Here is a 23,477-nt window from a genome sequence, read left to right on the forward strand (position 1 = left end):
AAAGTTTTCTCACGAGGAAAGAGCCACCTGATCAACGCATGCCTTCCCAACTCGAACCCTTCTACGCCCGTCTATCTAGCAAATCATATTACTTTCCTCTTTCTCCCTCATCCTTCTTCTTCTTCTCCTCCATCTTCGTACTGTCTCATTTCATCATGGAGAAGCCTTTTGTTATTGGACCTAACGGTCTTGCCCCGATTTCTATCAAGCAACAGGCCAATTTTCGCATTACCACGAAGATAATCTACGACGTCATCTCCAGTTGCAAGATGATCAGCTTGAAGGAGAGCATTCATGCTCCGCTCGCTGTACGTAAAAAAGCCCGTGCAAACCGCCTCGGCGTGGAGACGGTGTCAGCTCAGCTGACTACTCGTCGTTCCGCTCAGCCTGGTGTCTCGGATGGCTTGCCTAGTCTTTATGATACCTCAAAGGGTCTTCAAAAGGCTATGCCGCTCGGAAAGGTATGTCGTATCCTTTCCTCCATCCATACCTTTACCTTTCCCATTGCATGTTCATGTTCTTTCTTTGACTCACTTCCGTTCTCTGTTCTTGTTTTGTTCATAGGTCCCTCCGATTTCTATCACTCTCTAGGATAAGGCTCATCTCTTTTCGTTACTTCTGTCTCACACTGATCTTTCATAGGAGAACAAGACTGCTACTGCTCCTGCCCCCACTGCTGCGCAGAAGAACCATGGAATTGATCCACGTGCCAAGCCATTTGTTCCTGTTGCTACCGAGTCTGCTGAACCCAAGGGCGAATTCGCTCATGTGCCTCTGAAGAGTGCACCCCGCAAGGCCACCACTGGACCCAAGGAAGACGCTGGAATCCATCGTGACACCGTCGATGATGTTTCTACCAAGGACCTCGCCGCTAAGAGCAAAAAGGCTGTTGGTACTTTTACCAAAGCTGGAGCCGGAAGCACTGATCCAGGCTACGAGTCCACCGCTGGTTCCAAGGCATCTCAGAAGGCCGAGTCTGTCGGGGATGAGGAGTCCACTGCCTCGTCCAAGAAGTTCAGGGGCCTGACTGACCCCGCCGATTTTATGAAGCAAGTCCGGCTGCTTCACATGCAGAAGGTGATGGCACCCAAGGTCGTTCCTACTGGACCGCCCCGTCGCATTGTCTTTGGAAATCTTCCCGAGTGGACTAATATTTCTGGAATTCTGCACCTTGTCTATGGCGGTGCTATTGAGCGCGCGTGGAGTGAGAATGGTGAAGTCATCGTGCAGTTTATTGGGCAAGGCGACTGCATCAAATATTATGAGAACCACTCTGATGGAATTAAGGTGAGCGATGGTGATGGCGAACTCACTATTTCGGTTACTATGCCTGAGGAGGGTTTGCAGGACAACGCTGAGCTTTCGAAGCGCGTCGAAGAGGGTGCGTCACGTGTTGTTTGTCTCTCTGGTCTACCCACTGGCTTCAAGACTAGCGACAACGAAGATATCCTGGGTATTACCTCCGATCCTACCTGGAGTAGCAAGTGCTTCGATCACATTCTGATCAAGCAGGCTGAGGTAAGTTTGCACGCCGGTGATTCTAGGTTTTGGGTTCCTACTAACATGTGTTTCCCAGTCTGGTGTTGATGTCTACATCTTCTTCTATGATCTCCATGGAGGTTGGGATTTCATGCAGAGCATCAAAGAGGGAGCGTACGACTGCATTGCCAGCTTCGAACCTGACCCGTAGGTTCCCAGTTCCCAGTTTGCCCAGATAGTTTCTTTACTGACTATTTATTCCAGATGCGCTCGTGCTGAGGGATTCCACTTTGTTGATGAGCCCAACCAAATGCTGTCTAACATTATCGTGGAGTAGATGGGTATGAGCTGAATATCCATCGACGGCCACAACCGCGTCGAGGGCCATCATGGCTATCGATTTGATGGCAGTGAAGAGGATCAGCCAAAAAGATGCTCCTCTGGATTAAGATCTTTTCTATCTGTTTTCGACGGGTTTTTCAAATAGTGAGTTTTCCTCTTGTTAGGACATGATTCTATCTACCATAGCCCAATCAAAGAAACACAAGTCGACATTCAATTGAGAACCTTGGCATGGAACACAGAAGCCACCGCAGATTGTAGAAGCCCGCATGCACGGTATATAGCAGCTGCTACAGTCGTAGGAGAAATCCAACATGGACATGCAGGTCTACCATGACAATGCCCGACATTGCACAACGTAGATTCCCAACACGCTCATCCTCGCACAACCTCAATGCTCGACAAACAAAATCCCCGACACCATAATTTAAAAGAAGTGACACGATACGCCAATGGATCACATAGTCCGTAGTCCGTATTCCGTACATCGCTAAGAATGAGTCCTGTCTAATTGGCGAATTTAGATTAAATTGGTCATGAACTATATCGGCATTTACAGTGCCCCTCTTGCCACTTGCGTCTTAGTGCTGATGAGATTCGACAGCGCGGAAGAGGGAGAGCAGTCAATTGGAGCCTTTATTGTGGAGTTCTAACTTTAGTGCGAACTATTGTGGATAGTCAACTAGCTTTTAGATAGTATACAATTCGGAAACATGCAAGTTGCCCCATGTGTAATACTCTGCAGAGTTGCCTTGTCGAGATTGGTTCCTGTATCACTGCAGGCTGTGTCACTTCTATCAACTGGACACTTCATATTGCCTATATTGTATAGTGTAAACTTGGGAAATATTCAATTCATTCCCTTGCAACATATTCCTAAATTATATTTACGGACCCCGGAAAAGCACGAGACACTATCATCAACATCCTATACTCTAAACATCCAAGCCTAGTCAATTTGCAGATTCTTCTAACCTATTTTGCATTTTAGATACATTTACTAAACACATTTGACTTATCAGCCCCTTTATTACACCTAGCCCCACCCAAAATAACCGAGAATACAATGCTCGAAAAACAATGAGGCTGAGACAACGGATCGGGATTTAAAGGAAACCCCCCCCCCCCCTTTATGGCGGGTCAGGTCCCAAACCCGAGCTAGGAATTGCATTGACGTTTTATTTTCGATCTTTGCACTGTTAATAGATAAGATTAAAAAAGGAAACAAAAGCAAGTAAAGCGGGACATGTCGGTTACGTATTGCCTAGACTCATCACAGTCAACTTTAGTACTTCGCGGATATACATGATTGTATTCCCATTAGACGCGTTTATCTACTAAATGGCTAGATATGAAAAATACAGCGAATTATCCGATTGAACCGAGCAATTGGCCCCCAATCTATATGGTATAGCACGGCACATAAGTACGGAGTACCATGTGCCAACAATGCAATCCTTCAGACTAGGCCCCTAACATCCCCATCGGCCCAGTCTTGCACGTATGCACACTTTGATCCAAAGACCCAAGATCTTCATACTTAATAGTACAGACACGGAGTACACTCTTGGCACGAAGGATTGCATGGGACCCCACGATCGACGGATCTGAGGTACCGGGCTGTGGATAAGTTCTTTTCTTAGCACGGTCTCTGGTCGGTTGTATTAACCGGCTGTACGGAGGACTAAAACGTGAATAATTAATTAATTTTTTTCAATCACGCAATAGCTATTATTGCTGCACATACATTTGAAAAACAAAAAACATTCCCAACGGGTCAAATCCAAGGGTTTCGGGTATCCTTCCTAGGCTGAAAGGTAAACCAGATGCGGACCATGTCGAGTATCGATTAAGGTGAGGAAGGGCCATGTGCATTGCTCAGGATTTGGAAGGATTATTTGCTTGGTATGCGTGAATGGGAAGGACAAAAGCAAGGGGATTTGTTTGAGGATGTTCAACGATCATGCAAATAGGAAAATTCAGCCCTGGAAAGATTTATGTGTGATGCGTCAGACCGGTAAAAGCTTGGAAAAGAAAGAAATGGGTTTGAAATTTAAATTCAACCTCAACTCTATAGTGATATCTAGATCTAATCCGAGTGATATTGACTCTCACAAGTATGGATTGCTCCATACAACATATTTGTAGAATATTATATAACCCAGAAACAGCCCGTGGATCTTGGGGAATGTAGTGTGAAGGCGAAAAAGAAAAACGACAGGAAGCCGAGTGGAAATAAATGAGAGAAGAAAGACAACAGACCTCCCACGCTGAACAAGAGGTATCTTAAAGACGAAGACCGACCCACGCAAAAAAACCAAAAAAAAAAAAACAAAACAAAGACAAATTGACCTCCCAGAACGTAGCCAGAACAAAGAATATTCAAATCCGTCGCAACGCAGGATCCCCTTCCTTCCTCATCCAAGGATACCAAACATTAGTATATTCCCGAACCCCAAACTTGGGCGCGGACCCATGATCCCCCGCCAACGCAGCAGTAGCACCCTCCCTCAAGAATTCCCCATCCCGCATCCGCCTCTGCTCACGGAGGGTAGGACACTTCTTCTCCTTGATGAAGCGGTAAAATTTGCACTGAATGCCCTGGAACCCACGTCTCTGACGGTCCGGGAACTGTCGATTGAAAGCCTCACGGACCTCCTTCCACTCCTGACACAAGTCAACACGGTGGTACCAGATGAAGTACATTTCCTCTTCCTCGTACTTTGGCCGAGGAGGCCGACGGCGGTCGCCGTTAGTCGAGGAAGAGCTTGAGACGCTAGAGAAGCGCTCACGGGATTGGTATGGGTCTGGCGAGGAGGGTGCCGAGAGCGAGCTTTGATTTGTGCTTCCGCTGGCGCGGTTGGCTGTGGCTGAGGGCCGGTATGTGAAGAACATTTGGTGGGATTGGGGTGGGTTTACGCTGTGGTGACTGGCGTTTGTGCTGCTGCTCTGGGTTGTTGCTGTGGTAGTGTTGGATAGTGCGCCTGGGCTGGTGTCGTGGTAGTTTCGGTTGTACCAGTAGTTTGGGCTTGGGGGGAAGCTTGGTGAGGGCTGATGGTAGCTGTGACGATGGGATGGGATTGTAGCGTGTTGGGTGCGTGGAGAGTCGTAGGAATCTCCATCACCTGGGTTGAGTAAAGCGTCGATTTTCATTTTGCTTTGTCGTTCTGATGGCAATGCGTATTCTGCTTGGGTTGCCATTTTGGATGTTCAAGATTATATAGAGACCGAGCTTCCAAGTTTTTGATAGTGGGGATATAGAGTTATATATCAAAGAGCCAAGTACAGAAAGGGAAGTATAAGTGGGCGGGCAAAGTTTATAGATCTCGGAACTCTAGAAAAAGAAAAGAAGCCTGGAGCACGCGGTCTTAAATGAAAAGCAAAATAGTCGCTGTTGGGTGTTCCTTTGGCCCCCCTGTATAGCTGTGTATCGCGGATACCAGGCTCCATATGCTAGCAGGGGTCTTTTTTTTTTTTTTCTTTTTCTTTTTTTTTTTTTCTTTTCTAGAGGATCGGTTCCACCCCCAGATAATTAAAAAAAAAAAAAAAAGAAAAAAGAATTTAAACCGGTGAACCGGACAGACTTCTCCGTTCACCTATATACTTTTAGTACTATTTTCGAATGTTGCCACTTAATTTGATATTGAAGATGTGGCAATCTTCGGTCTACTCCGATTTCTTTGACTTGACTAGAAAATTTTGTGTCTATACTAGTAGCTTCATCAACCTGTACTGCAAGTTACGAAACGGGGGCCGGTAATCAAAATTACCTTAGCGCCAAGGCGAAATTCAAGAATGACAAATATTAGAATATCAAGTACCTAAGTACCCGACATTAGAACGATTGCTACTTTGTATATCTCTCCATGAGTGCTTAGGTGATAGGCTCGAGATCAGGAACATATATTAGTTAATATATTAAACAAAAAATCAGGAGATGAAGAGATGAGATGAAATCGCGTGCATTCTCTGTTTTAGCGTCAGTGTCTCATTTGCACTGTCGAACGCTACCGTACCCATTCATGTGAGAAGTGGATATGTAATTGATACAGTCAGATGTCGACGGGTTTTTTTCCTTACTCTTTTCTTTTTTTTTTTCGAGGTCATGGAAGGGAAAAAAAAGACTGCAGAATTTAAGAGGAAAAAAAAACCCAACACAAACGCGCCGCGTCTATTGGTAGACGCAAAAGTCATCTGTTGCGACATACGCCATGGCCCTGGGATGTCGGGGCGAATGAGCGTGAAGAGCTAATGCAAGCTCAATTCGTCACTGCCAACACATTCAAGGCCAGCATGAGGTAAGAGACTGCTCTATAATGACATTGTATACAGATTCTGTAACAAACGGAATGTAGTCTACACCGAGATATAACCATGGTAGGGCCTTTAAATTCTAAACACCCGACGCGGGGGGAAATCCAATAGTAGCGTTAACTCGGCAGCAGCCGATAGAGGTTTCCGCAGTCAACTTGCATAAATCTGTGACGATGCATCTCTCTCCACTTACGGCCTTTAAATATTACTCGCGTGATAAATTTCCTATGCGCCATTTTTCCCTCGATCTGCGCCTTGACCAGGTCGATCGTCAGTCTGCAGCCGCCAACGGTTTCCTTGGATTTTCTTCACGATTTTACGTTTCAGAGGGGGGGGGATATATACAATATAGGCAGGTATAGGCAGGTCTATGTGGGTACAGGTATCATTGTATCAGGGTATCGGTATATAAATCTGTATCTAATCTCCTAAAGACATCCACGCAATCTCCTCAAATTGTGACAGAAGAAAAAAAAAGAGCGACCCAAAAAAAAGAGCAGAAACGTTGTGATATCTTTGCGGCGCAGTCAACTTGCGCAAGCGTAAAATCCGTCAATTAGGGCGCCATCCGTTCTGTATGGCCCGTTACTTCCGAGACCACTTGGCAAGCCTCTCCTCACAATCCTAGTCCCTGAAGCCCCCGATTCCGTGCAGATCGGATCAACATGGCTCCCCCCGGGGGCTAAAACCAGCCTTTCCCCCTCCCCACTTTGTTTTCTTTGTCTATCCATGTCCAATCACAATACTTTTGGCTTTCGTCAGTCGCGTAGCCGCAGACGGTTTCAGTCACGTGGTATGATTTAATATGTTACAGCGGTTCCCATCTATTTTTCTTAGACACAGTATGAAGTACACTAACGTATATCCATAAGATATGCGCGCTTCGGGACCTAAATGATAACTCCTTCAATAGACAATATTGTCGTGCTCATCTGCCGTGCTCATCCATGGTAAAGAATATGGTAATTTTCCAAGTTAATTATTGTCACATTGCGCGAGTCATGATGTGCATATTAGCATGCCCCCTTCTCTAACGGCCAACCAACTATAGCGCACCAAAAAAAAAAAAAAGAAGATTATCGTTTTAATTTATTCAAATTCAGAACGTGGGCAGATTGGTCCAAAATTCATGTGTATCTAACCAATCATCTTCTTTTATCGCTTAACGTCTGATAATTTCCTATTTCTTTTTCCGGTCTGAGCCGCGTAGATCGGTGAGAGGTGTCGAAACTCCTTTTTTCAGGTATTTTGTTTTTTTTCTTTGTTTGTATCTCAATTATGAGAATCTAAGTAGAATATGCAGGGTTGAATTCCAAATCTTAGATCCTTGATTGTTCTCCAGGCTCTGCAGCTGTCCCCAATTCAGCAACCAAGAACGCTATGGCCTGTTGCTAGACGTTAGCGATAGCCGCCGACAGCCCCACGGCTGCAGCACGCAATTAATTGGGTAATATCGGTCTGTTATCCTACTTGTGCATTGCGGAGTACAGAGTAGACAGCATTGTACTTTGGACTTTCGGACCTCGATCTAGAATCCATTTACTCCGTAGATCTGGACCCTTCTTCTCTCGGCTTGAAATCTCCTCTCCCGCATTTGAAACGGGACAGATCCGTCGACAGGGGGGAGGGGGGAATGACTCGTTTGGTGTGCAATTTTTCGGAAATTTGCACCGTGGATGCTACATCGCAGGGAGATCAGGATCCAACTTGTCTTGGATGGATCCCGGAGACGCGCAGTCACTGCGCAACACTCGGGGAACGCACAGGGCTAGAGCGGGCACAACCGTTGCCTAACGGAGAGACACTCCCCCACAACGGGACAAAAAGTTTTGTATATCCATACTCCGTACGGAGCGTGCGGAGTACAAGGTAATCTCTATTGACGCATAATACCGATATATTTGACTGGGCCTACTCCCTTCAAGGATCATCCAAATGATTACAAATATCCCTTTTCGAACCCTGTAGGCTCGGGATTCCCTCATCTTTCCATGGATCAGGATTTGAAGCTCGGATAGTTTCAAAATCTTGGATCGTAGTAGATCCCCCGAACTACACCGAACTCCCTGGCATCATACGCTTACAAGGAGCTGGCACCTCATAACTGCAATAGGTGCTTGCATTGGATCAGTGGGAGGGGGCCCCGTTGTAAACCGGTTATATTGTTCGTAGCTACGACATATACACAGGACCAGCTAGTTAGCTAGCTAGCTAGCTCAAAAACAAAATGGCTGGGCACGAGCACCTGACGGTAACCTCCTGCAGGCAAGACCGACCATCCCGAGCACCCCGGTAATCTCGCAGAGTGTTGGCTTTTGTTGGCTGTTGGTTGTCCGGGCCCGCTGAAGGCGTAAACCCCTGGGCGCCAGTTTTGCGACATCAGATCATGGGTCTGGGTAATCTCCAAGCATCATTTGGCTATTGAGACAAAATTCATTAGTCAGGGTAAAACTACCATTAATAATCAAATAACTATTCCGCAACTCCTCTCGGCCTTTCGCTTCGGATCCGAGTCCCCTATCTAGCTATAGGCCCAGAGCAGCCTTCTGGCTTTTGCTCTCGGACTTCTCGGCGTATATTTCAGCCGCAAGGTGACAAGCGTGCAGGGTTTCTTGCACTAGACTCGCCTCCATTGGCAGTAGATGTCCGATATGTTCTTTTACTACTTGTAGACAAGTGGTAGTGCCGCGTTATGTTCCCAATTCGGTACACGAAGTACTAGACTACGTGATGCGCAATATTAGTGTAGGACTTAAATCCGAATATCTCCGCTTCTTGGACCCCACGCCATCATTCGCACTAAAACGATAAACGGGGGCCGACCCAATCCTGCACGGTTCGATCCAGCGCAACTCATCCGCAATAAAATTAAACATTATCATCTTTCTGTGCTTCATGGCTCGGGTATAGGTACACCTTGGCCTTCGGGTATTCAATATCATCATAATATCATTCAGTATATACCCCCCTGTATATAGTACTATTGAACCAGCGAATCAAAAATGGGGAGAAAGACCCGCCAAGCGAGCTCAATATACAGTATCTACTAGTGCGTCCAGCTTCTTTTCCCATATTCAGTCTAGGGCAAGGTAGACACACGGCCACCTTTGTCTGAAGGAGATCTAAGTTTTTTTTCCGGCAGTCACCAGGATCCGTAAGTAGAAAGAAAGAGAGAAAAGTACCAGTTAGGTTGTAACACCCGAGCACAAAGAGAGAATATGAAGTTTTTTTTTTTTCAATTTCCAAGAAAATTTACTAGATCAAAAGTACTCAAAGAAAAGTAGACTCCACCACGCTTCTGGAATCGATCGACGCGCAAGTCACAAAGAAATGATAAGCGAAGCAGCGAATGAGGATCCTCGGCCGAAAATACAAGGCTAACTCTCTATTATATAAACCTGTCTTGCATATCACTGTATTTTAAATTTTCATTACGTTAATTACTGCTGACTGGCCACAAATAGCAACTATGCTAATACACATCCGGCTACAGTAATATCATTCGGCTTGTATAATTGTCCAGCCACGTGGATAATACAAAATTGTCGAAGCTCACCAATCCCATGGGGTATCCACAAGAAACCTTTTATTGAATCCTAGAGATGGAAATAATATCACGCAAAGTCATTGCATGATGTCTTGCCCGCTATTCGAAAAGACTATAATCTGTAGTCCACTTTTGGATCCCTTTTTTTTTTGCCATTGCCGATCTTCTTCACAACTTGGGTCAGGCTAAGTGGGTATAGCTTCAGATTTTGTATCGAGAATTCGTTTCTCTCATGCTTTTCACTTTATACGGGTTAGTGGCTACTCAGATATAGCACAATGTATGTTTGTACTCCGTAATTCTAGGCTCCTGTCATAGCTAGCCACTATTACCAGCCCCCAAGCCAAAAAGAAAACTCGACCCCAGCTGTGGAGAGAGGTACTTATAAGCACTAGTGACACGTGGAAGTTAGTGACGAACTGACAGAAGCTGTGCTTATTTCTCACTTCTGATGATCTATTCCTTCTTTTCGTCTGACGCTGTCATTAGCTTGATCCTAATTGTTGTTCTAGAACCGGGGTGGTTGTGTCGGGCTTTGCTTATTTTAAGCCTATCAGGTTTAGGCGATGGATCCGGGGATATATATCCATGAACGTAGTAGATTATTACACGGCATATAGTATATTGTACGGAGTACGATGTACACTGATACTCAATGTTTATTTGTTCTATTTTTCTCTGATCGGCAGACAACTCTTCAGCTCGGGAAACACGGTCAACCATGGTCTGTGCAGTACGGTCGTATGGAGCATACATATATTGTACAGACTTTAGACCTTAAATCGGCCCACTAACTGCCGGATAAAACAGCTGTCTCGACTTGTGATTGGACAGGGCGTATATGCAACATTCAGCCGGTTCTATGTGGAGAATAACGGCATTGTAGATCCGGATTGGATACTTCTGACCTATCGTCTCTTTTTCTCTGCGGGACACCCCCGGTATGATTTACGGGCTCATAGCCTGGTAGAGTTACTACGTAGATCTGGAAAAGAAGGAGAGAGTTGATTTCTATGGAAGCAAACCTCCCGAACTATCTAGTTATCTAGTTAGCGAGGTGTGATGCCTAAGGCATAAAGACAGCAACCACCACAACATGCATTGCAAAGAGCTAGTCAGCGTGGCTGTGTGAATACATAAGATCCTGCAGAATATTGAATTTTCCCATTGTGGATCAGCCCTGGCGGCCTGGTCTGGCACGGGAACTGTTACACGGCGGCCGATCGAAGGCTATGCAGTGGAACGAGGATATGTCGCATACCTACGATGTACTATAGCCAATGATCAACCGGAAAAGGGATTTTCACTGCAAGGCTAGGAATGGTTGGATTGGATGGGATGTGGGCTATGGACGAAGGGAGTGACTAGGACATGTGTGTGGCCGTTGCGTATGGGGAGATGTGACATGGAGGATCCTTCGAGGGAATAGAAAAAGCGAAAAAATGAAAAAAAAAATTTAAATTTGAAATGAAATGAAAAAGTCAAGTGAAAAGGTCCAAGAACCAACAGTTAGAATCATCTCTCATTCGTCAGAACGAAAAAGACTACATCCTTGACTCATGATCGTGAGCGACCATGGGGATCATAAGTTAACTTCACGCGCCTTAACGTCCAGACGTTGTACACGTCTTCAATCATCCCTAAAGTAGTAAACAGTCAAATGCGCAACGTCCTCTATAACTATCGGTGAGTACAGCGATCAGGTCAATGCCCACACGTGCGTATTACACCCGAGCCACGCCAATCAGCCCCAAGCACGGACGACATGGCGAAGCACTAATGCTGCCACCATCACACCGAAGCCAGAGACCTGGGTCATTAGCCCCGGGATCAGGCCTTCTGGCGTGAGCTATTTTTGCACTTTGATGTTTCAGCTGATAGACTGGGTTCAAGAGCCTGTTGGATAGTGGACGGTGGATTTTGCATGTTGGATATTGGATGTCTTGATGTGTCGCTTCGGGATTTGCTGCTTGTGGATGGTGAGTGGTTCGAAAGGAGGGGGTGGGGTCTATGATGTTATGTAGTATTCGTCCCAGCTTGAGGTTGAGGTCGTATTGCGTTGATTCTTTTGGCAGGATGTCCGATACTGACTGTATCTAGCTTAGTAGGTCGTTAGATAGTCGATGGCCTTTCAAGGTTTCTGGCTCGTGAATTTCTCCGAATTCTGGATCAGGGTGTAATCGTCAAGCAGTATAGTCAGAGTACAAAGTATCCATTCTACTCCATATACCCACTTTGGCAGGGGGTTTTCCCCCCAATATTATTAGCATTTGCAAAGTATAATCGAATACTATCGTAGATCTTCAGGTATTATTCAGTAAATTTGTGTCTTCAAGGATCCTTCAAAGATCGCAGTATCATATGGAATACCACGTGTAATCCGTGACGAATTGTTCTTTCCGATGTTCTCCGAGACCGCTAGATACTCGAGCCCAATTAATGGCGAATATTCAATAATAGACTCACCGAGCACATGAACCTGACGACAAATTGCACATCTTGACTCGGTTTGGCAACACCCTTTCTTTGGCAGTTAATATTCCCATTGGACAAAGAAAGCACATACTTGAACAAAGCGGACTGGTGACGTCGGCCTCATGGTTTCTTTTGCGAGTCAGAACGTTGCACGGTTGTTTCAAGTTTGGAAGGTGCAGACGGGAGTACGAGTATGTGCCTCAATCAGCGAAGAATGAAGGATTGGCAGGAAAGGTAAAAAATCGTATTTTACTTGGGTAACCGTTTTACTGTAATTGCTTTGGTAAATTACCTCTAGCGCGACGTTTTTTATTATTTTCCTTTCCCTAGGAGCCTCACCTCACAAACTTTCGCTTGTTATATCCGCCCAACCAACTTTGAGAGATTAAATTGCATTAAACGAGAGTGAATCAACCTTGGAATCAGACTGAGCTATAATATAGTTCCATTTCCACCCATGGATATACTTCGGGGTAGCCGTGAATAATGGGTCTAGCGAAATCGGAGAATACGGAGATGGAGACGGAGATGCAATATTCAGTTGATCTTCATTTCAATCTTCAAGGTAAAAAAAAAATGTTAAAAGGTGAAGATTACGAGGTGCCTAGCACCGTGCACCGGATCTGCCCGTTTTCATGCCGAATCCTATCTCTTTATATGATCTTCGAGGTTTGGCATGTTTTAGGCTGTGTCGCCGGATTGACATGGATCTATTTCTGCAAGAAGTAGTGGGGTTGGTAGCCTTGTGAATATTTTGACGAGTCTGCGGCGTGCATATGTAGAATGATATCCAACCTTGCGCCTCTCAAAAAGCCATTAGCCATTTATCTAGCGCCGTTGGAACGTGCGTGCATTTATCATGCATTTATTGAAATTCCATGTCAATTAGAAGCTGTTCGTACATGTCGGGTTGGCTCCCAAATTTGCCGCATCCGATTACGTATAGTGCTACACTAGTGACCGCTATAGGATATATCTCCTGCAGCATGTATATTACTGTTTCGGGACATGCAGGCAGACTGATTCGTATCTCGTCATATCTTGACTTTTGGATGGTCTGTTCTCCCTAGCAAGATGTACATTACATCGATATGTACAATATAGTTGGTTGCCATAAATCGCCATAAACCAACTACTGGAGGAATGAACTACAAATATATATATTTTCCTCCAATAGACTCTAGAGCTACCAAGTACCTATATACAAGATCGACACACCAGCATGTATATATCTAAACACCTGACCAAATATCGTCACCAACGCAAAGTAATATCTTATCAACCTTGGAAACCAACACCAACACTATGTAGCTAAAACCAACGCCTCGTCTACCCGCCTTTCTCCAAACATGACTTCATTCGCATATCTACCCCGCAATACGACCCCCGGCTTCAATCTCATCACATCTCACGATGACTGCATCTCCAAAAGCAAAACCACGTGGCCCTGTAACTAGCTCCTTCCTATCTCGATATGAGACAAGCGAACGCCTCACCTCCCCAACACAAACCATCACCCCTGGTTGGTTCGACCGGGCTACGCCGGAGAATTGAACGTTGGCCCACACACCCTTTCGTTGCTTTTTTATATTTAACTTTGATGGCATGGTCACTTTCGATGCACGGAGTTGTTCCGACTACATTCGTTGTCAAAAGGGAGATATTTTTGGTGGTGGAGGTGTGACTGCGGGTGAAATGGCGCTCGGGGGTCGGTATGCAATTGGTAAATGAATGCCATTGGGAACGGGGATGTGGTGGGGGAGGAGACATGGCTTAAATTCACATGTTTTAGATGCTGTTGGTTGCTACATTTGATGTTACTGGTTGTAATGGCCTATCTCGTATGTATGCATCCCTACACGGCTGGGATACTCGACGGATGTCTAGAAAGGTGGTATAGTATAGTAGTATAGGTTGTGGTAGTTTCGTTTCAGGTTTCATTTTCCATGCAGGATCGGCGGTGGGGAGGGGCCTTGATCCTGGTTTAGTCTCGGGGATAACGCTTTATTCCATCATCACCGATGATACATAGATGTATCGAGTTTGGTAGATTAATGTTTTAGGAGGCATCTCCCGAGCTCGTGTAGATAGGTATACTGCATGTCTAAGGAATCATATCCTGTGAATCATTGCAGCACTTGTTTGCCTGTTGCCTACTTGATCTGCCAGTCTCCCATTGTAGACCAGTGGAGATTAGGCCCAGCCATCTTTTTGTCCTCTATAACTGGAGCTTGCAGGATTACTTCTCGGCTCATTGGCCAAGTCTTGGCTCTTAATAGCCGCAGCAAGTAAGATAGTAGTAGCAAACGAAGCTTGCGTTGATTTCATGGGAATACATATGAAGTTTGAGGTATCTGGGGTAAATCAAAGCAAACGCCCGACCAACGGGGCCCTGCTAAAATAAGAAACAAAGAGAGGTTGGGAAATGGCAAAAAGAGCAGTGTCGCTTTTGGTGCTAGCCATAAACAACCAATTAGATCAGTATTCTTCGTCCGAGTCTACGTGCCCGCGGTAACGAGACATGTACCCAGTCCCGCCATCCTCGCTCGCTGAATCATCAAAGTCAAACTCGTCGTCATCGGATGATGCTTCTTCATCCGGGTAATCGTTGGCGGGGTGATTTTCGGCTGTGATTGAAGAGGGTCAGCGGAAGTCTATGAGTTGGAAATGAAGAGGAAGAAGATGGAAGCGAAGGGTAGAGAGAGGGCAAAAGCGGGGGAAGAATCACATACCATTAGAGTCAGCATCTTCACTATCCCATTCCTCCTCGTCATCTTCAATAAATTCCTCCCAGATTTCCTCGTCCTCGGCCGTGATGACAATAACACCCACTCCAGGCTGAGACTTGGCGATCTCCTTTTTCTGCTGGTCGGACTCATATTCGGCGAGCGGATTCTTCAGCATCTCAGCCTCCGATAGCGGACGGCGGACGTAAACGTCGTAAACATAGTCGCCCTCGTCATCCTCCTCCACAGCCTGTTCAGTTTGCTCCGAAGTCTGCAGTGATGTAGGTGCGACTCTGGGTTCTTTGGGCTGCCGGGGCTGGTGTTTCAACGGGGGCTTAGGAGCTGTGCTGAAAGCAGGCTGCAAAGATGCGGGCGGGGGAGGGGCCGGTTTTCTAACGACCTGAGTATCGAGGTCCATGGCATGGTCTTGGTCATGTTCGAACTCAAGCTCCATCGCGACCTGTTCTAAATCATGGGCCAGGCGTTCAGACTCCTCATCCCAGCTCCTCTGCTGTGTCTGAGCAGATTTCTCTAGAGTTTCAGACAGATGCTGCTTCGCAGCCGAGATGGCACCCTTGCGCTCCTCGCGCCACCGTTTTTCGGCTTGGTTCACGACAGGTCGTTTGCGTGGTTTAATTGGTGACGGGGGCGTGTCATCCTGGACAAGTTGCTTGGGCTTCAGCGAGAGAGCCTGTGCTTCCGCCACCAGATCCGAGACCATGGATGCCTTGCGCGAGTGCGCATTCCGCTGCAGCTGCTCGACCAGAACAGCCACACCAGGCGCAGGACCACCAGCGCGTCGCTTCTGAATTCCTCCAGGCGAACCTCTCAAGGAGTCGAGGTTTGAGCGCGAGATCTGGAAGCGACGAAGGGCTTGCGCGCGGCTGGAGGATGTCTCCGCTGATGCCGGGCTGCTGTCACGCACTGCGGGTTGGTGGGAGATATCAGAGCTAGCCGCAGAGTCGGGCTGCAGGTCGGTGAAAGGATTGGGACCCCCGTAAACGGCACGCTTGTGCCTTTCTTCCGCTTCTTTTCGTGCAGCTATAATGCGCTGCGCTTCGCGGAATTCTGCTCCCGGCGAGGTGGCCCGCACCATGGGCACGCCCATTGAGGATGCTGGCGCGCGCCTATTTACATGAAGACTGCTTACTGAGCGCGGGCTGCGCAGGAGCCGTTGCACAGCTGGCGTTGCTGGTGGGCTTGGAGATGTATCTGCACTCGCGCGCTCGCTGGCTTTCAGCGTGACTCTGTGGAAGACGAAGTCGGTGAAACGCCGCTTGGTTTGGTGGAGTGCGGATTGAATGACTGCGGGGTAGGTTAGTGTCTGTTATCAATATGTCGGTCAATGTTTCATATCTAGAGGCAACCCCTTTCGGGGGTTTATGTATCTCTTTGGATGGTCTACATTGCGGGGGGAAAATAAAGGGATTGTTCTCGTACATAGGGTCTCGACGGGCTCTTCCTCGCGCCGACGCTTGATATTAATTTGCTCTGGTGGAAGCGCCATGATACAAGGTTGGCGCAGATTTTGCGATGGCTTGCTTGGAGTTGTGGAGGAGAGATGAATGGATGAGGCGGTTTGAAGCATCCAATTTGAAGTGTCCGATCTTTGCCCGATTCGGTTTTACAATCACGTGACTTGAATATTGTAGATGTCAATGACAATTGAGGATGATAGTAGAGATAAAATGTGATTTGGTGCATTCTTCTTGCTTTCATGTATAAAATCTGCCTGATTTCTATTACAGATAGATGATCATTTACATTTCTAACTTATGTTTCAAGTTTGATGGGTAGATGGCCAATTTTCTGCTAGCAATAAAAGCCAAAAGGACCAAAGTCCCAAGTGGTCGCTATGCAATGCGGTAATCACCGCCACGACTCGTCCCTCTCCATGGTCATCATCCAGTGAAACATGCGGCGTACTCACAGCCCCCAGAGCAAAATAAAGAGATATAAAAGTCAAAGATAAAAAGATGGAGGAGACTCAAACCCAACTAGCAATACAAGGTGGTAAATGAAGGGAAGATGGCATGAAAGGGATTAATAGGGGAATAGAAAATCATTGCGAACGGAATATGTCCGGACGAAGAAAGGGGCGGAAATCCAAAAAAGCCAAAGAAAAGTGAAGAAAAGAAAGGGGGTTGAAAGTGAATGGCGAAAAGTCAGAAGGGAAAAAAGTGATTATGACCAATACAAGAAACGAATCAGATCAAAATGGGGGGAGGAAAGACATAACAATCAAAAAGGGACTATGTGTAAGAACAGAGAATATTGTGGCATTAGGTTCACCGAGGATGAGTCGATAGTCGCATCCTTCGGAGCGTGCGCAGATAATTATTTGGCTCCGATCTCCTCTTCAGCCCAGCCGGGTAGCGAGTTTTCGTTTTGAATAGCCAGGCCAAACCCTGAGTGATTCAGTCCACCTAGGGCAGAGAAGCTAGAGAAGCTGCTCTGGGGTTGGTGCGCACCTGCGCGGCTGTGGCTTTGACCAGAGACCGGTCCGAAGGGCTCCTGGGAGAATGAGGGCAAGCTGACAGCCCGCGAGTGCGAAGCACGGGGTACACTAAGGCTGCTGGTACTTGCGTGGTGACCGTGTCCCGATCCGTTTGCCACGCTCAGGTAGCTGTTGGAGGACTTGTGCTGGTGCATAGGCGGGTCCATGTTTCCATTTGACATGTCGCCGTTGCTGACACTGTTATACAGCGACTGTTGTGCTTGAGACTGTGCCTGTAAGCTAGCGAGGGCCATCGGGTCGTGAAGATGGTTCTCCTGATCCTGTGCCTGATGAGCGGACATCTGGTTCAGGTACATGGTCAGCGGATTGCTCGAACCGACATTCAGAACCCCAGAGGGAGAGGACACGTTTTGCAGGGGGTGGCGATGCTGTCCGTTTTGAGAGGATCCTGATGCCGGGGAAAGGGCAGGGCGAGTCGGGCTGGATTGGGACCCAGACTGGCTGAGGTTCTGCTGGAACCCGTTGAGAGCGGATGGTGGCGACTGGCCTTCCATGCCGGTTCCATTGCGGTTCTGCTGTCCGTTCTGGTTATTTCCGGCTTGACGCGGTGGGTTTCCGCAGCGGTCCTTTCCAAAGTTGATCTTGAATCGCCGGTAGTCCTCCCGATTGCGCATTCCCTCAATAGCTTTGATGGCATTGGCGATGTTCGTGAAGTTAACAAAGGCGCAGCTCTTCTCACGCAGTGTGTTCACCAACTCGATCTCGCCGTACTCTGAGAAGTCCTGGCGAAGGCGTTCCTCCGTCCAGGCCTCGTCCAAGTTACCAACATAGACATTGCGTGATGCACCACCGCTGACTGCTAACGCAATGGCGGGCGGGAGAGGACCGGAGTGTTTTCCCCATCCAATCTTCAGGCGTCGGTTATGGATCATCAGTCCCTGCAGATTGCTCAGAGCGTAGAAGGAGGCGGCCGAGGTGGGGTCGATGAATGTAACAAAGCAAATGTGCTTATCTGGGATATATCTAACATGGTGCAGCAAGCCTCCGCGGACGACGTTGCAGATCTCTTCAATAGTAGTTTCGGGGTGGATGTTTCCAAGATAAATGGTGCGGTTGCCGAGATTGTTGACACCGCCCGCTGTCGTTGCCACGGCGGCCGCGGCAACAGACTGCTGCGCAAGCGCATTAGAAATCAGATCACGATCCGCAGTGTTTAGCACGTGCGCATATCCGGGTGCTATTCCAAGGAACTGCGCAGCATTTTGCTGCTGAGTCTTGGACACATAAGCACAACGGTCCTTGCCGTAGAATACCCGCTTTGGCGCTTGCCATTGCTGCTCCTGGGGGAGCTGGGTGACAGCCTTCATAGCATTACTGATCGACAGGAAATGAACGAATCCAATCGCCTTCTCCTTGACAATCTTGACGGTATCAATGGGCCCAAATTTGCCCAGATCCTCCCGCAGCTCATCCTCGGATGTTTCCTCGGGCAAGTTTCCAAGATAGACGTTACGCGACGCCCCCGACTGTTGAACAGCCAGGGCGACTGAGGTGGGGACCTGCGAAGGCTTACCCCAGCCAACCTTGATGTCATTTCCCTTGATAGCCAACTTCTTCAAGATGGCATCTGAATGGAAATGAGTGGCAGAGCTGCTATCCAAAAAGGAGATGAAGGCACAGTTCTTATCAGGAAGCAGGCGCACCGACTCAATTTGACCGCTACGCACGTGGTTTAAAATCTCTTCGGCAGATGTTTCAGCCGGGATGTTTCCAAGATACACAGTGCGACTAGTAGTCCCGGACAGCATGCCCGGGGCCACGGAAGCTTGGGGGCTGCCCAGAGCCGCATTGCCCATACCCCCAAGACCATTGATAGGCGATTGAGGGCCCATAATTTGGGAGCCCATACCGTCAGGTGACATCATTCCATACAAACCGTGGTTCTGCATTCCCTGAGTTGGGCTGTGCATATGGTTCTGGTTGTTTTGATTGTGTCCATTGCCGTTGGCCTGTGAGAAGCCACCAAAATTGGCAAACTGGGGCGAAGCAAAAGCCGAGGGAGTTCCTGGTTGGAAAGGACTGCCTACTAGCAGCTGGGAGGGAAGAAGGGGGGTGTAGTTCATGTCGAAGCCGGAAGCCATATCGGAGTGTTGGCCGGCGGCAGTATTTATAGCGGGGATATTGGCGCGACGAGAGTTCCGGTCCGAGAATCCTTGGATAGGGTTGGGGTGGTTATTGTTGTAAGCTCCGTGGGAAAAGCCAGTGTCACCGTTCAACGCGTATTTAGACCCGTGGATTAGACGCGAATTATTCGGGATGCTCGATACATCCGAGGCTTGCATGGCGAGATAGATCCAAAACTTGTCCTTAAGACAAGAACCTAGCCTTAGTCGGGGATAAGATGCCCTGACTACCAGACTGAGAGGCTCTGGGAGGGGGAGAAGAAAGAGAAAAAAAATAAAAAAATAAAGGGAGGATTATCAGATCACCATTCAGGAGATGACTCCACAGGCCAAGATCACAGGGAAAAATAGGGAGGGATTCGGGTGGAGAAGAGCAAGATCCCCTAAAAAAAAAGACGAAGCTCAAATGGAGACGTGTCTAAATTGAAGTTCAAAAGTCAATTGGAATGTTTCATTTTCAATGAATTTGGGGAATGGGGAGAACAAACCCGTCCTTTTGATCTCTTTCAAGAGAATGCCACTTATATATATGCCACAATCCCCATGCAGAACAAAGTATCAAGCTTCCTGAGGGAAAGAGAAGGAGAGAATCAAAAGTCAAAGACTACAAACAATTAGCTCAAAGAGGTTAGGGAAATCCAAGAGAGAAAAAAAAAGACCTGAAAAAAAAAAAAGGGGGTAAGACTGGGGGAGATAGGGAAGAGTTTACAGTTGACAGGCTTGGACTAGTTTTTATTTTATTTTAAGAAAAATAGAAAATAATCCTTAAAATAAAATAGAACGAAGAAACAGAAACAAAAAGGGTTAAAAAAGAGCGTGGAGAAAAGGAATGAAAGGCAAGGAAGTGAATCCAGGTAAGGTATGAAGAGGGAAAAAAAACATTAAAAGGGGGAGAATAGGAGTGGGTTAAGGGGCCGGACCAACTCTCTATATTGATTTTATAGAAAGTTATATGCAGTTCTTCATATTATATACATTGAATATTGAATAGAATATAAAATATAAAATATAAAATAACAAACTTGGGGTTCCCCAAACTTCGAGTTCCCGTGGCTCCTGCAGAACTGGATCAGGACCTAATTTCCCCCCTGACAGGTTCATGGGGTTAATATAAATTGAATAGAAGACGGAGTACGGAGTACAGACAGGACATCTTTTAAATACCTTTCTTTTAATCTCCGTTGCCTCTCCGTCTTTGAGTCCCGTGACCCCCTTTATATACATCTCCAAGACTGCAATATCCCGTGTGAGCTATATAATCACAGACGAACTAGATAGAAAGTTATCCAAGGCTCTAACTCGTGGATGAGTTTAAAATGTTGATCTACTTCATATGGCAGTATATCCCTTGATATACTGCACGTCTTATGAGAAAGAAAATGATATAGATGGATTCAAATCAGATAAAAAATAATACACGTTTAAAATTTAATATCTAGGAATAAACCAGTCAGGCTTGGATCAAAATATAGTCCGAATGATATCCGAGATATACAGCCCAATGCCTCAGGCACCCGTGGGGAATCCCGCATCTATCGGAAATTTACCCCTCCACCTCAATGTGCGATTCCTCCCTTGGACAACTTGCAATTGGGAAGAGATAAGAGTTCCATTCTCTGCATATCATGTGAGTCTGCTCTTTGTCACATTCTAATCTGTCCTTGTATCCCTTCAGCCTTATGGTGTATGACTCACAGATTAGACCCTATATTAATTTATTATCTCTCCCACAGAACTCTCTCGCCACAACCCAATCAATAAAAGCCTTGGGCTGCAAGGACTAAATCAAAAGTCATGCCTACCATCTACATCGACGAAGACGTCGGGACAGACGAGTCCTCCGCCACCGGCACCGAGACCGCCCCCTACAAGACCCTCGTCCACGCCTACGTGGAACACCCCCCACCACCGAAGGCATTCAGTATCTCACACGCAAGTCTCAGACCGATGCCGCCGGTGAGGATGTTGACCCCGCAGCCAAATTGGAGTGGAAGCCCGCCACCAAATCGGCAATGAAGAAGGCCAACAACCTCTGGGAGCAGCGCAAGAAGAAGGCCGCCAAGGAACACGAATTGGCCATCCGCGAGAAGGCCGAGGCCGATAAGCGCCAGAAGGTCCTCGAGGACGCCAAGAAGATCGTGATCAAGGAGGACACCTCGCTGCCCAAGCCCGTACGCGTTCGTCTGGATGTCACCGACCCGGCCATTGTCAAGCTGCGCACCCCCGAGTCCGATGAGGCCGGCACCCGAGTCCGCGTTCTGGGCCGAGTTCACCGTGCCCGCGCCCAGAAGGATGTCGTCTTCATCACTCTTACCGACGGCTACGGATACCTGCAGTGTGTCCTGACCGGCGACATGGTCAAGACCTACGACATCATGACCCTCACCCTCGAAACCTCCATGTCCATCCACGGTGAGATGCGCGCTGTGCCCCCCAAGCAGCACGCACCCAATGACCGCGAGCTGCACGCCGACTTCTTCGAGATCATCGGCAAGGCCGCTGGTGACAAGGAGGCTATCACCACGCGTGTGGCGCCGGACGCCGACCCGCAGACTCTCTACGACAACCGCCACTTGGTTCTGCGTGGTGAGACCTCCTCTTCCGTCATGAAGGTTCGCGCCGCTACTCTACGTGCTTTCCGCAAGGCCTTCGAGGAGACCCGCATGCTGGAGGTGACCCCTCCCGCCATGGTGCAGACCCAGGTCGAGGGTGGCAGCACTCTGTTCGGATTCGACTACTACGGCGAGAGCGCCTACCTGACCCAGTCCTCGCAGCTGTACCTCGAGACATGCCTCCCCTCCCTGGGTGATGTGTACTGTGTATGCCCATCTTTCCGTGCCGAGAAGTCGTTGACCCGTCGTCACCTGTCGGAATACACCCACATCGAAGCCGAGTTGGACTTCATCACCTTCACTGATCTGCTCGACCACCTCGAGGATGTGATCTGCCGTGTCATTGACTACACTCTGGCTGAGCCCGAGATTGCCGGATATATCAAGCAGCTCAACCCTGACTTCAAGCCCCCGTCCCGTCCTTTCCGCCGCATGAAGTACGACGATGCTATCCAGTGGCTGATTGAGCACGAAATCCCCAACGAGGAGGGCCAGCCCCACCAGTTTGGTGACGATATTGCCGAGGCTGCTGAGCGTCGCATGACTGACATCATCAACCAGCCCATCTTCCTGACTCACTTCCCTGCCAATATCAAGGCATTCTACATGAAGAAGGATCCCGAGGACCGCCGTGTCACTGAGAGTGTTGACGTGCTCATGCCCGGTGTTGGCGAGATTGTCGGAGGTTCTATGAGAATGGACAACTGGGATGAGCTGATGGCCGCCTACAAGCACGAGGGCATGGACCCCAAGCCCTACTACTGGTACACTGACCAGCGCAAGTAAGTTTTGATATCTCGCATTTGTTCCTGTTTTATCTTTTATTCATTCATACTAACATTGGAACAATAGGTATGGTACCTCCCCTCACGGTGGCTACGGTCTCGGTCTCGAGCGTTTCTTGGCCTGGCTGTGCGCTCGTTATACCGTCCGTGACTGCTCATTGTACCCTCGGTACACCGGCCGTTGCACTCCTTAGATATGTCAAAAACAAAAACAAAAAGTATAAGCATTATCACGATAGGTACAGGAATGTGGCATTGGTGCTACAATGGACGAAGAATGAAGTCTCTTTCAGATCAATTAAAACTGTTTCTGTTTCTATGTTATATACCCAGGTACAGAGTACCTATGTAAATTGGACGTTTCTCCTTGGAAACACGGATATCAACTTAGACCTTGTCGTACCTTGCAAGATTCTTTAGATCGATGCCCAGTGACACTATACACATACTATAGCCCCCAAACATCACCAGTCTTCCACACTCATCTCTGTATACGAACAGTCCATGCAGCGGTCTTCCACTATATAGGATCTTCCACTATATAGGATCTTCCACT

General features: G+C 47.5%; 5 protein-coding genes across 5 annotated transcripts; 2 read left to right on the top strand and 3 right to left on the bottom strand.

Moving 5' to 3' along the window:
* Positions 1 to 155: 155 nt before the first annotated feature.
* N7447_005376 (uncharacterized protein) lies at positions 156 to 1,816 on the top strand (the record flags this gene model as incomplete). Its single annotated transcript, XM_057229638.1, has 4 exons — positions 156 to 461; positions 643 to 1,518; positions 1,577 to 1,686; positions 1,744 to 1,816. The coding sequence occupies 4 exons, from the start codon at positions 156 to 158 to the stop codon at positions 1,814 to 1,816; spliced, it is 1,365 nt and encodes a 454-aa protein (XP_057084728.1).
* Positions 1,817 to 4,203: 2,387 nt separating this feature from the next.
* Positions 4,204 to 5,022, bottom strand: N7447_005377 (uncharacterized protein; the record flags this gene model as incomplete). Its single annotated transcript, XM_057229639.1, has 1 exon — positions 4,204 to 5,022. The coding sequence occupies one exon, from the start codon at positions 5,020 to 5,022 to the stop codon at positions 4,204 to 4,206; it is 819 nt and encodes a 272-aa protein (XP_057084729.1).
* A 9,613-nt stretch (positions 5,023 to 14,635) lies between these two features.
* On the bottom strand, positions 14,636 to 16,390 carry N7447_005378 (Iwr1 domain-containing protein; the record flags this gene model as incomplete). The annotated part of the gene is made up of 3 exons (XM_057229640.1): positions 14,636 to 14,784; positions 14,890 to 16,188; positions 16,324 to 16,390. The coding sequence occupies 3 exons, from the start codon at positions 16,388 to 16,390 to the stop codon at positions 14,636 to 14,638; spliced, it is 1,515 nt and encodes a 504-aa protein (XP_057084730.1).
* An 830-nt stretch (positions 16,391 to 17,220) lies between these two features.
* Positions 17,221 to 19,683, bottom strand: N7447_005379 (putative differentiation regulator (Nrd1); the record flags this gene model as incomplete). Its single annotated transcript, XM_057229641.1, has 1 exon — positions 17,221 to 19,683. The coding sequence occupies one exon, from the start codon at positions 19,681 to 19,683 to the stop codon at positions 17,221 to 17,223; it is 2,463 nt and encodes an 820-aa protein (XP_057084731.1).
* A 1,635-nt stretch (positions 19,684 to 21,318) lies between these two features.
* On the top strand, positions 21,319 to 23,115 carry N7447_005380 (asparagine--tRNA ligase DED81; the record flags this gene model as incomplete). The annotated part of the gene is made up of 3 exons (XM_057229642.1): positions 21,319 to 21,414; positions 21,447 to 22,918; positions 22,989 to 23,115. 3 exons carry the CDS (start codon positions 21,319 to 21,321, stop codon positions 23,113 to 23,115), a joined length of 1,695 nt encoding a protein of 564 aa, XP_057084732.1.
* Positions 23,116 to 23,477: the final 362 nt, after the last annotated feature.

Source organism: Penicillium robsamsonii, assembly GCF_028829455.1.
Source record: "Penicillium robsamsonii strain IBT 29466 chromosome Unknown utg000003l_segment0_segment0, whole genome shotgun sequence".
NCBI classification, from domain to species: Eukaryota; Fungi; Ascomycota; class Eurotiomycetes; order Eurotiales; family Aspergillaceae; genus Penicillium; species Penicillium robsamsonii.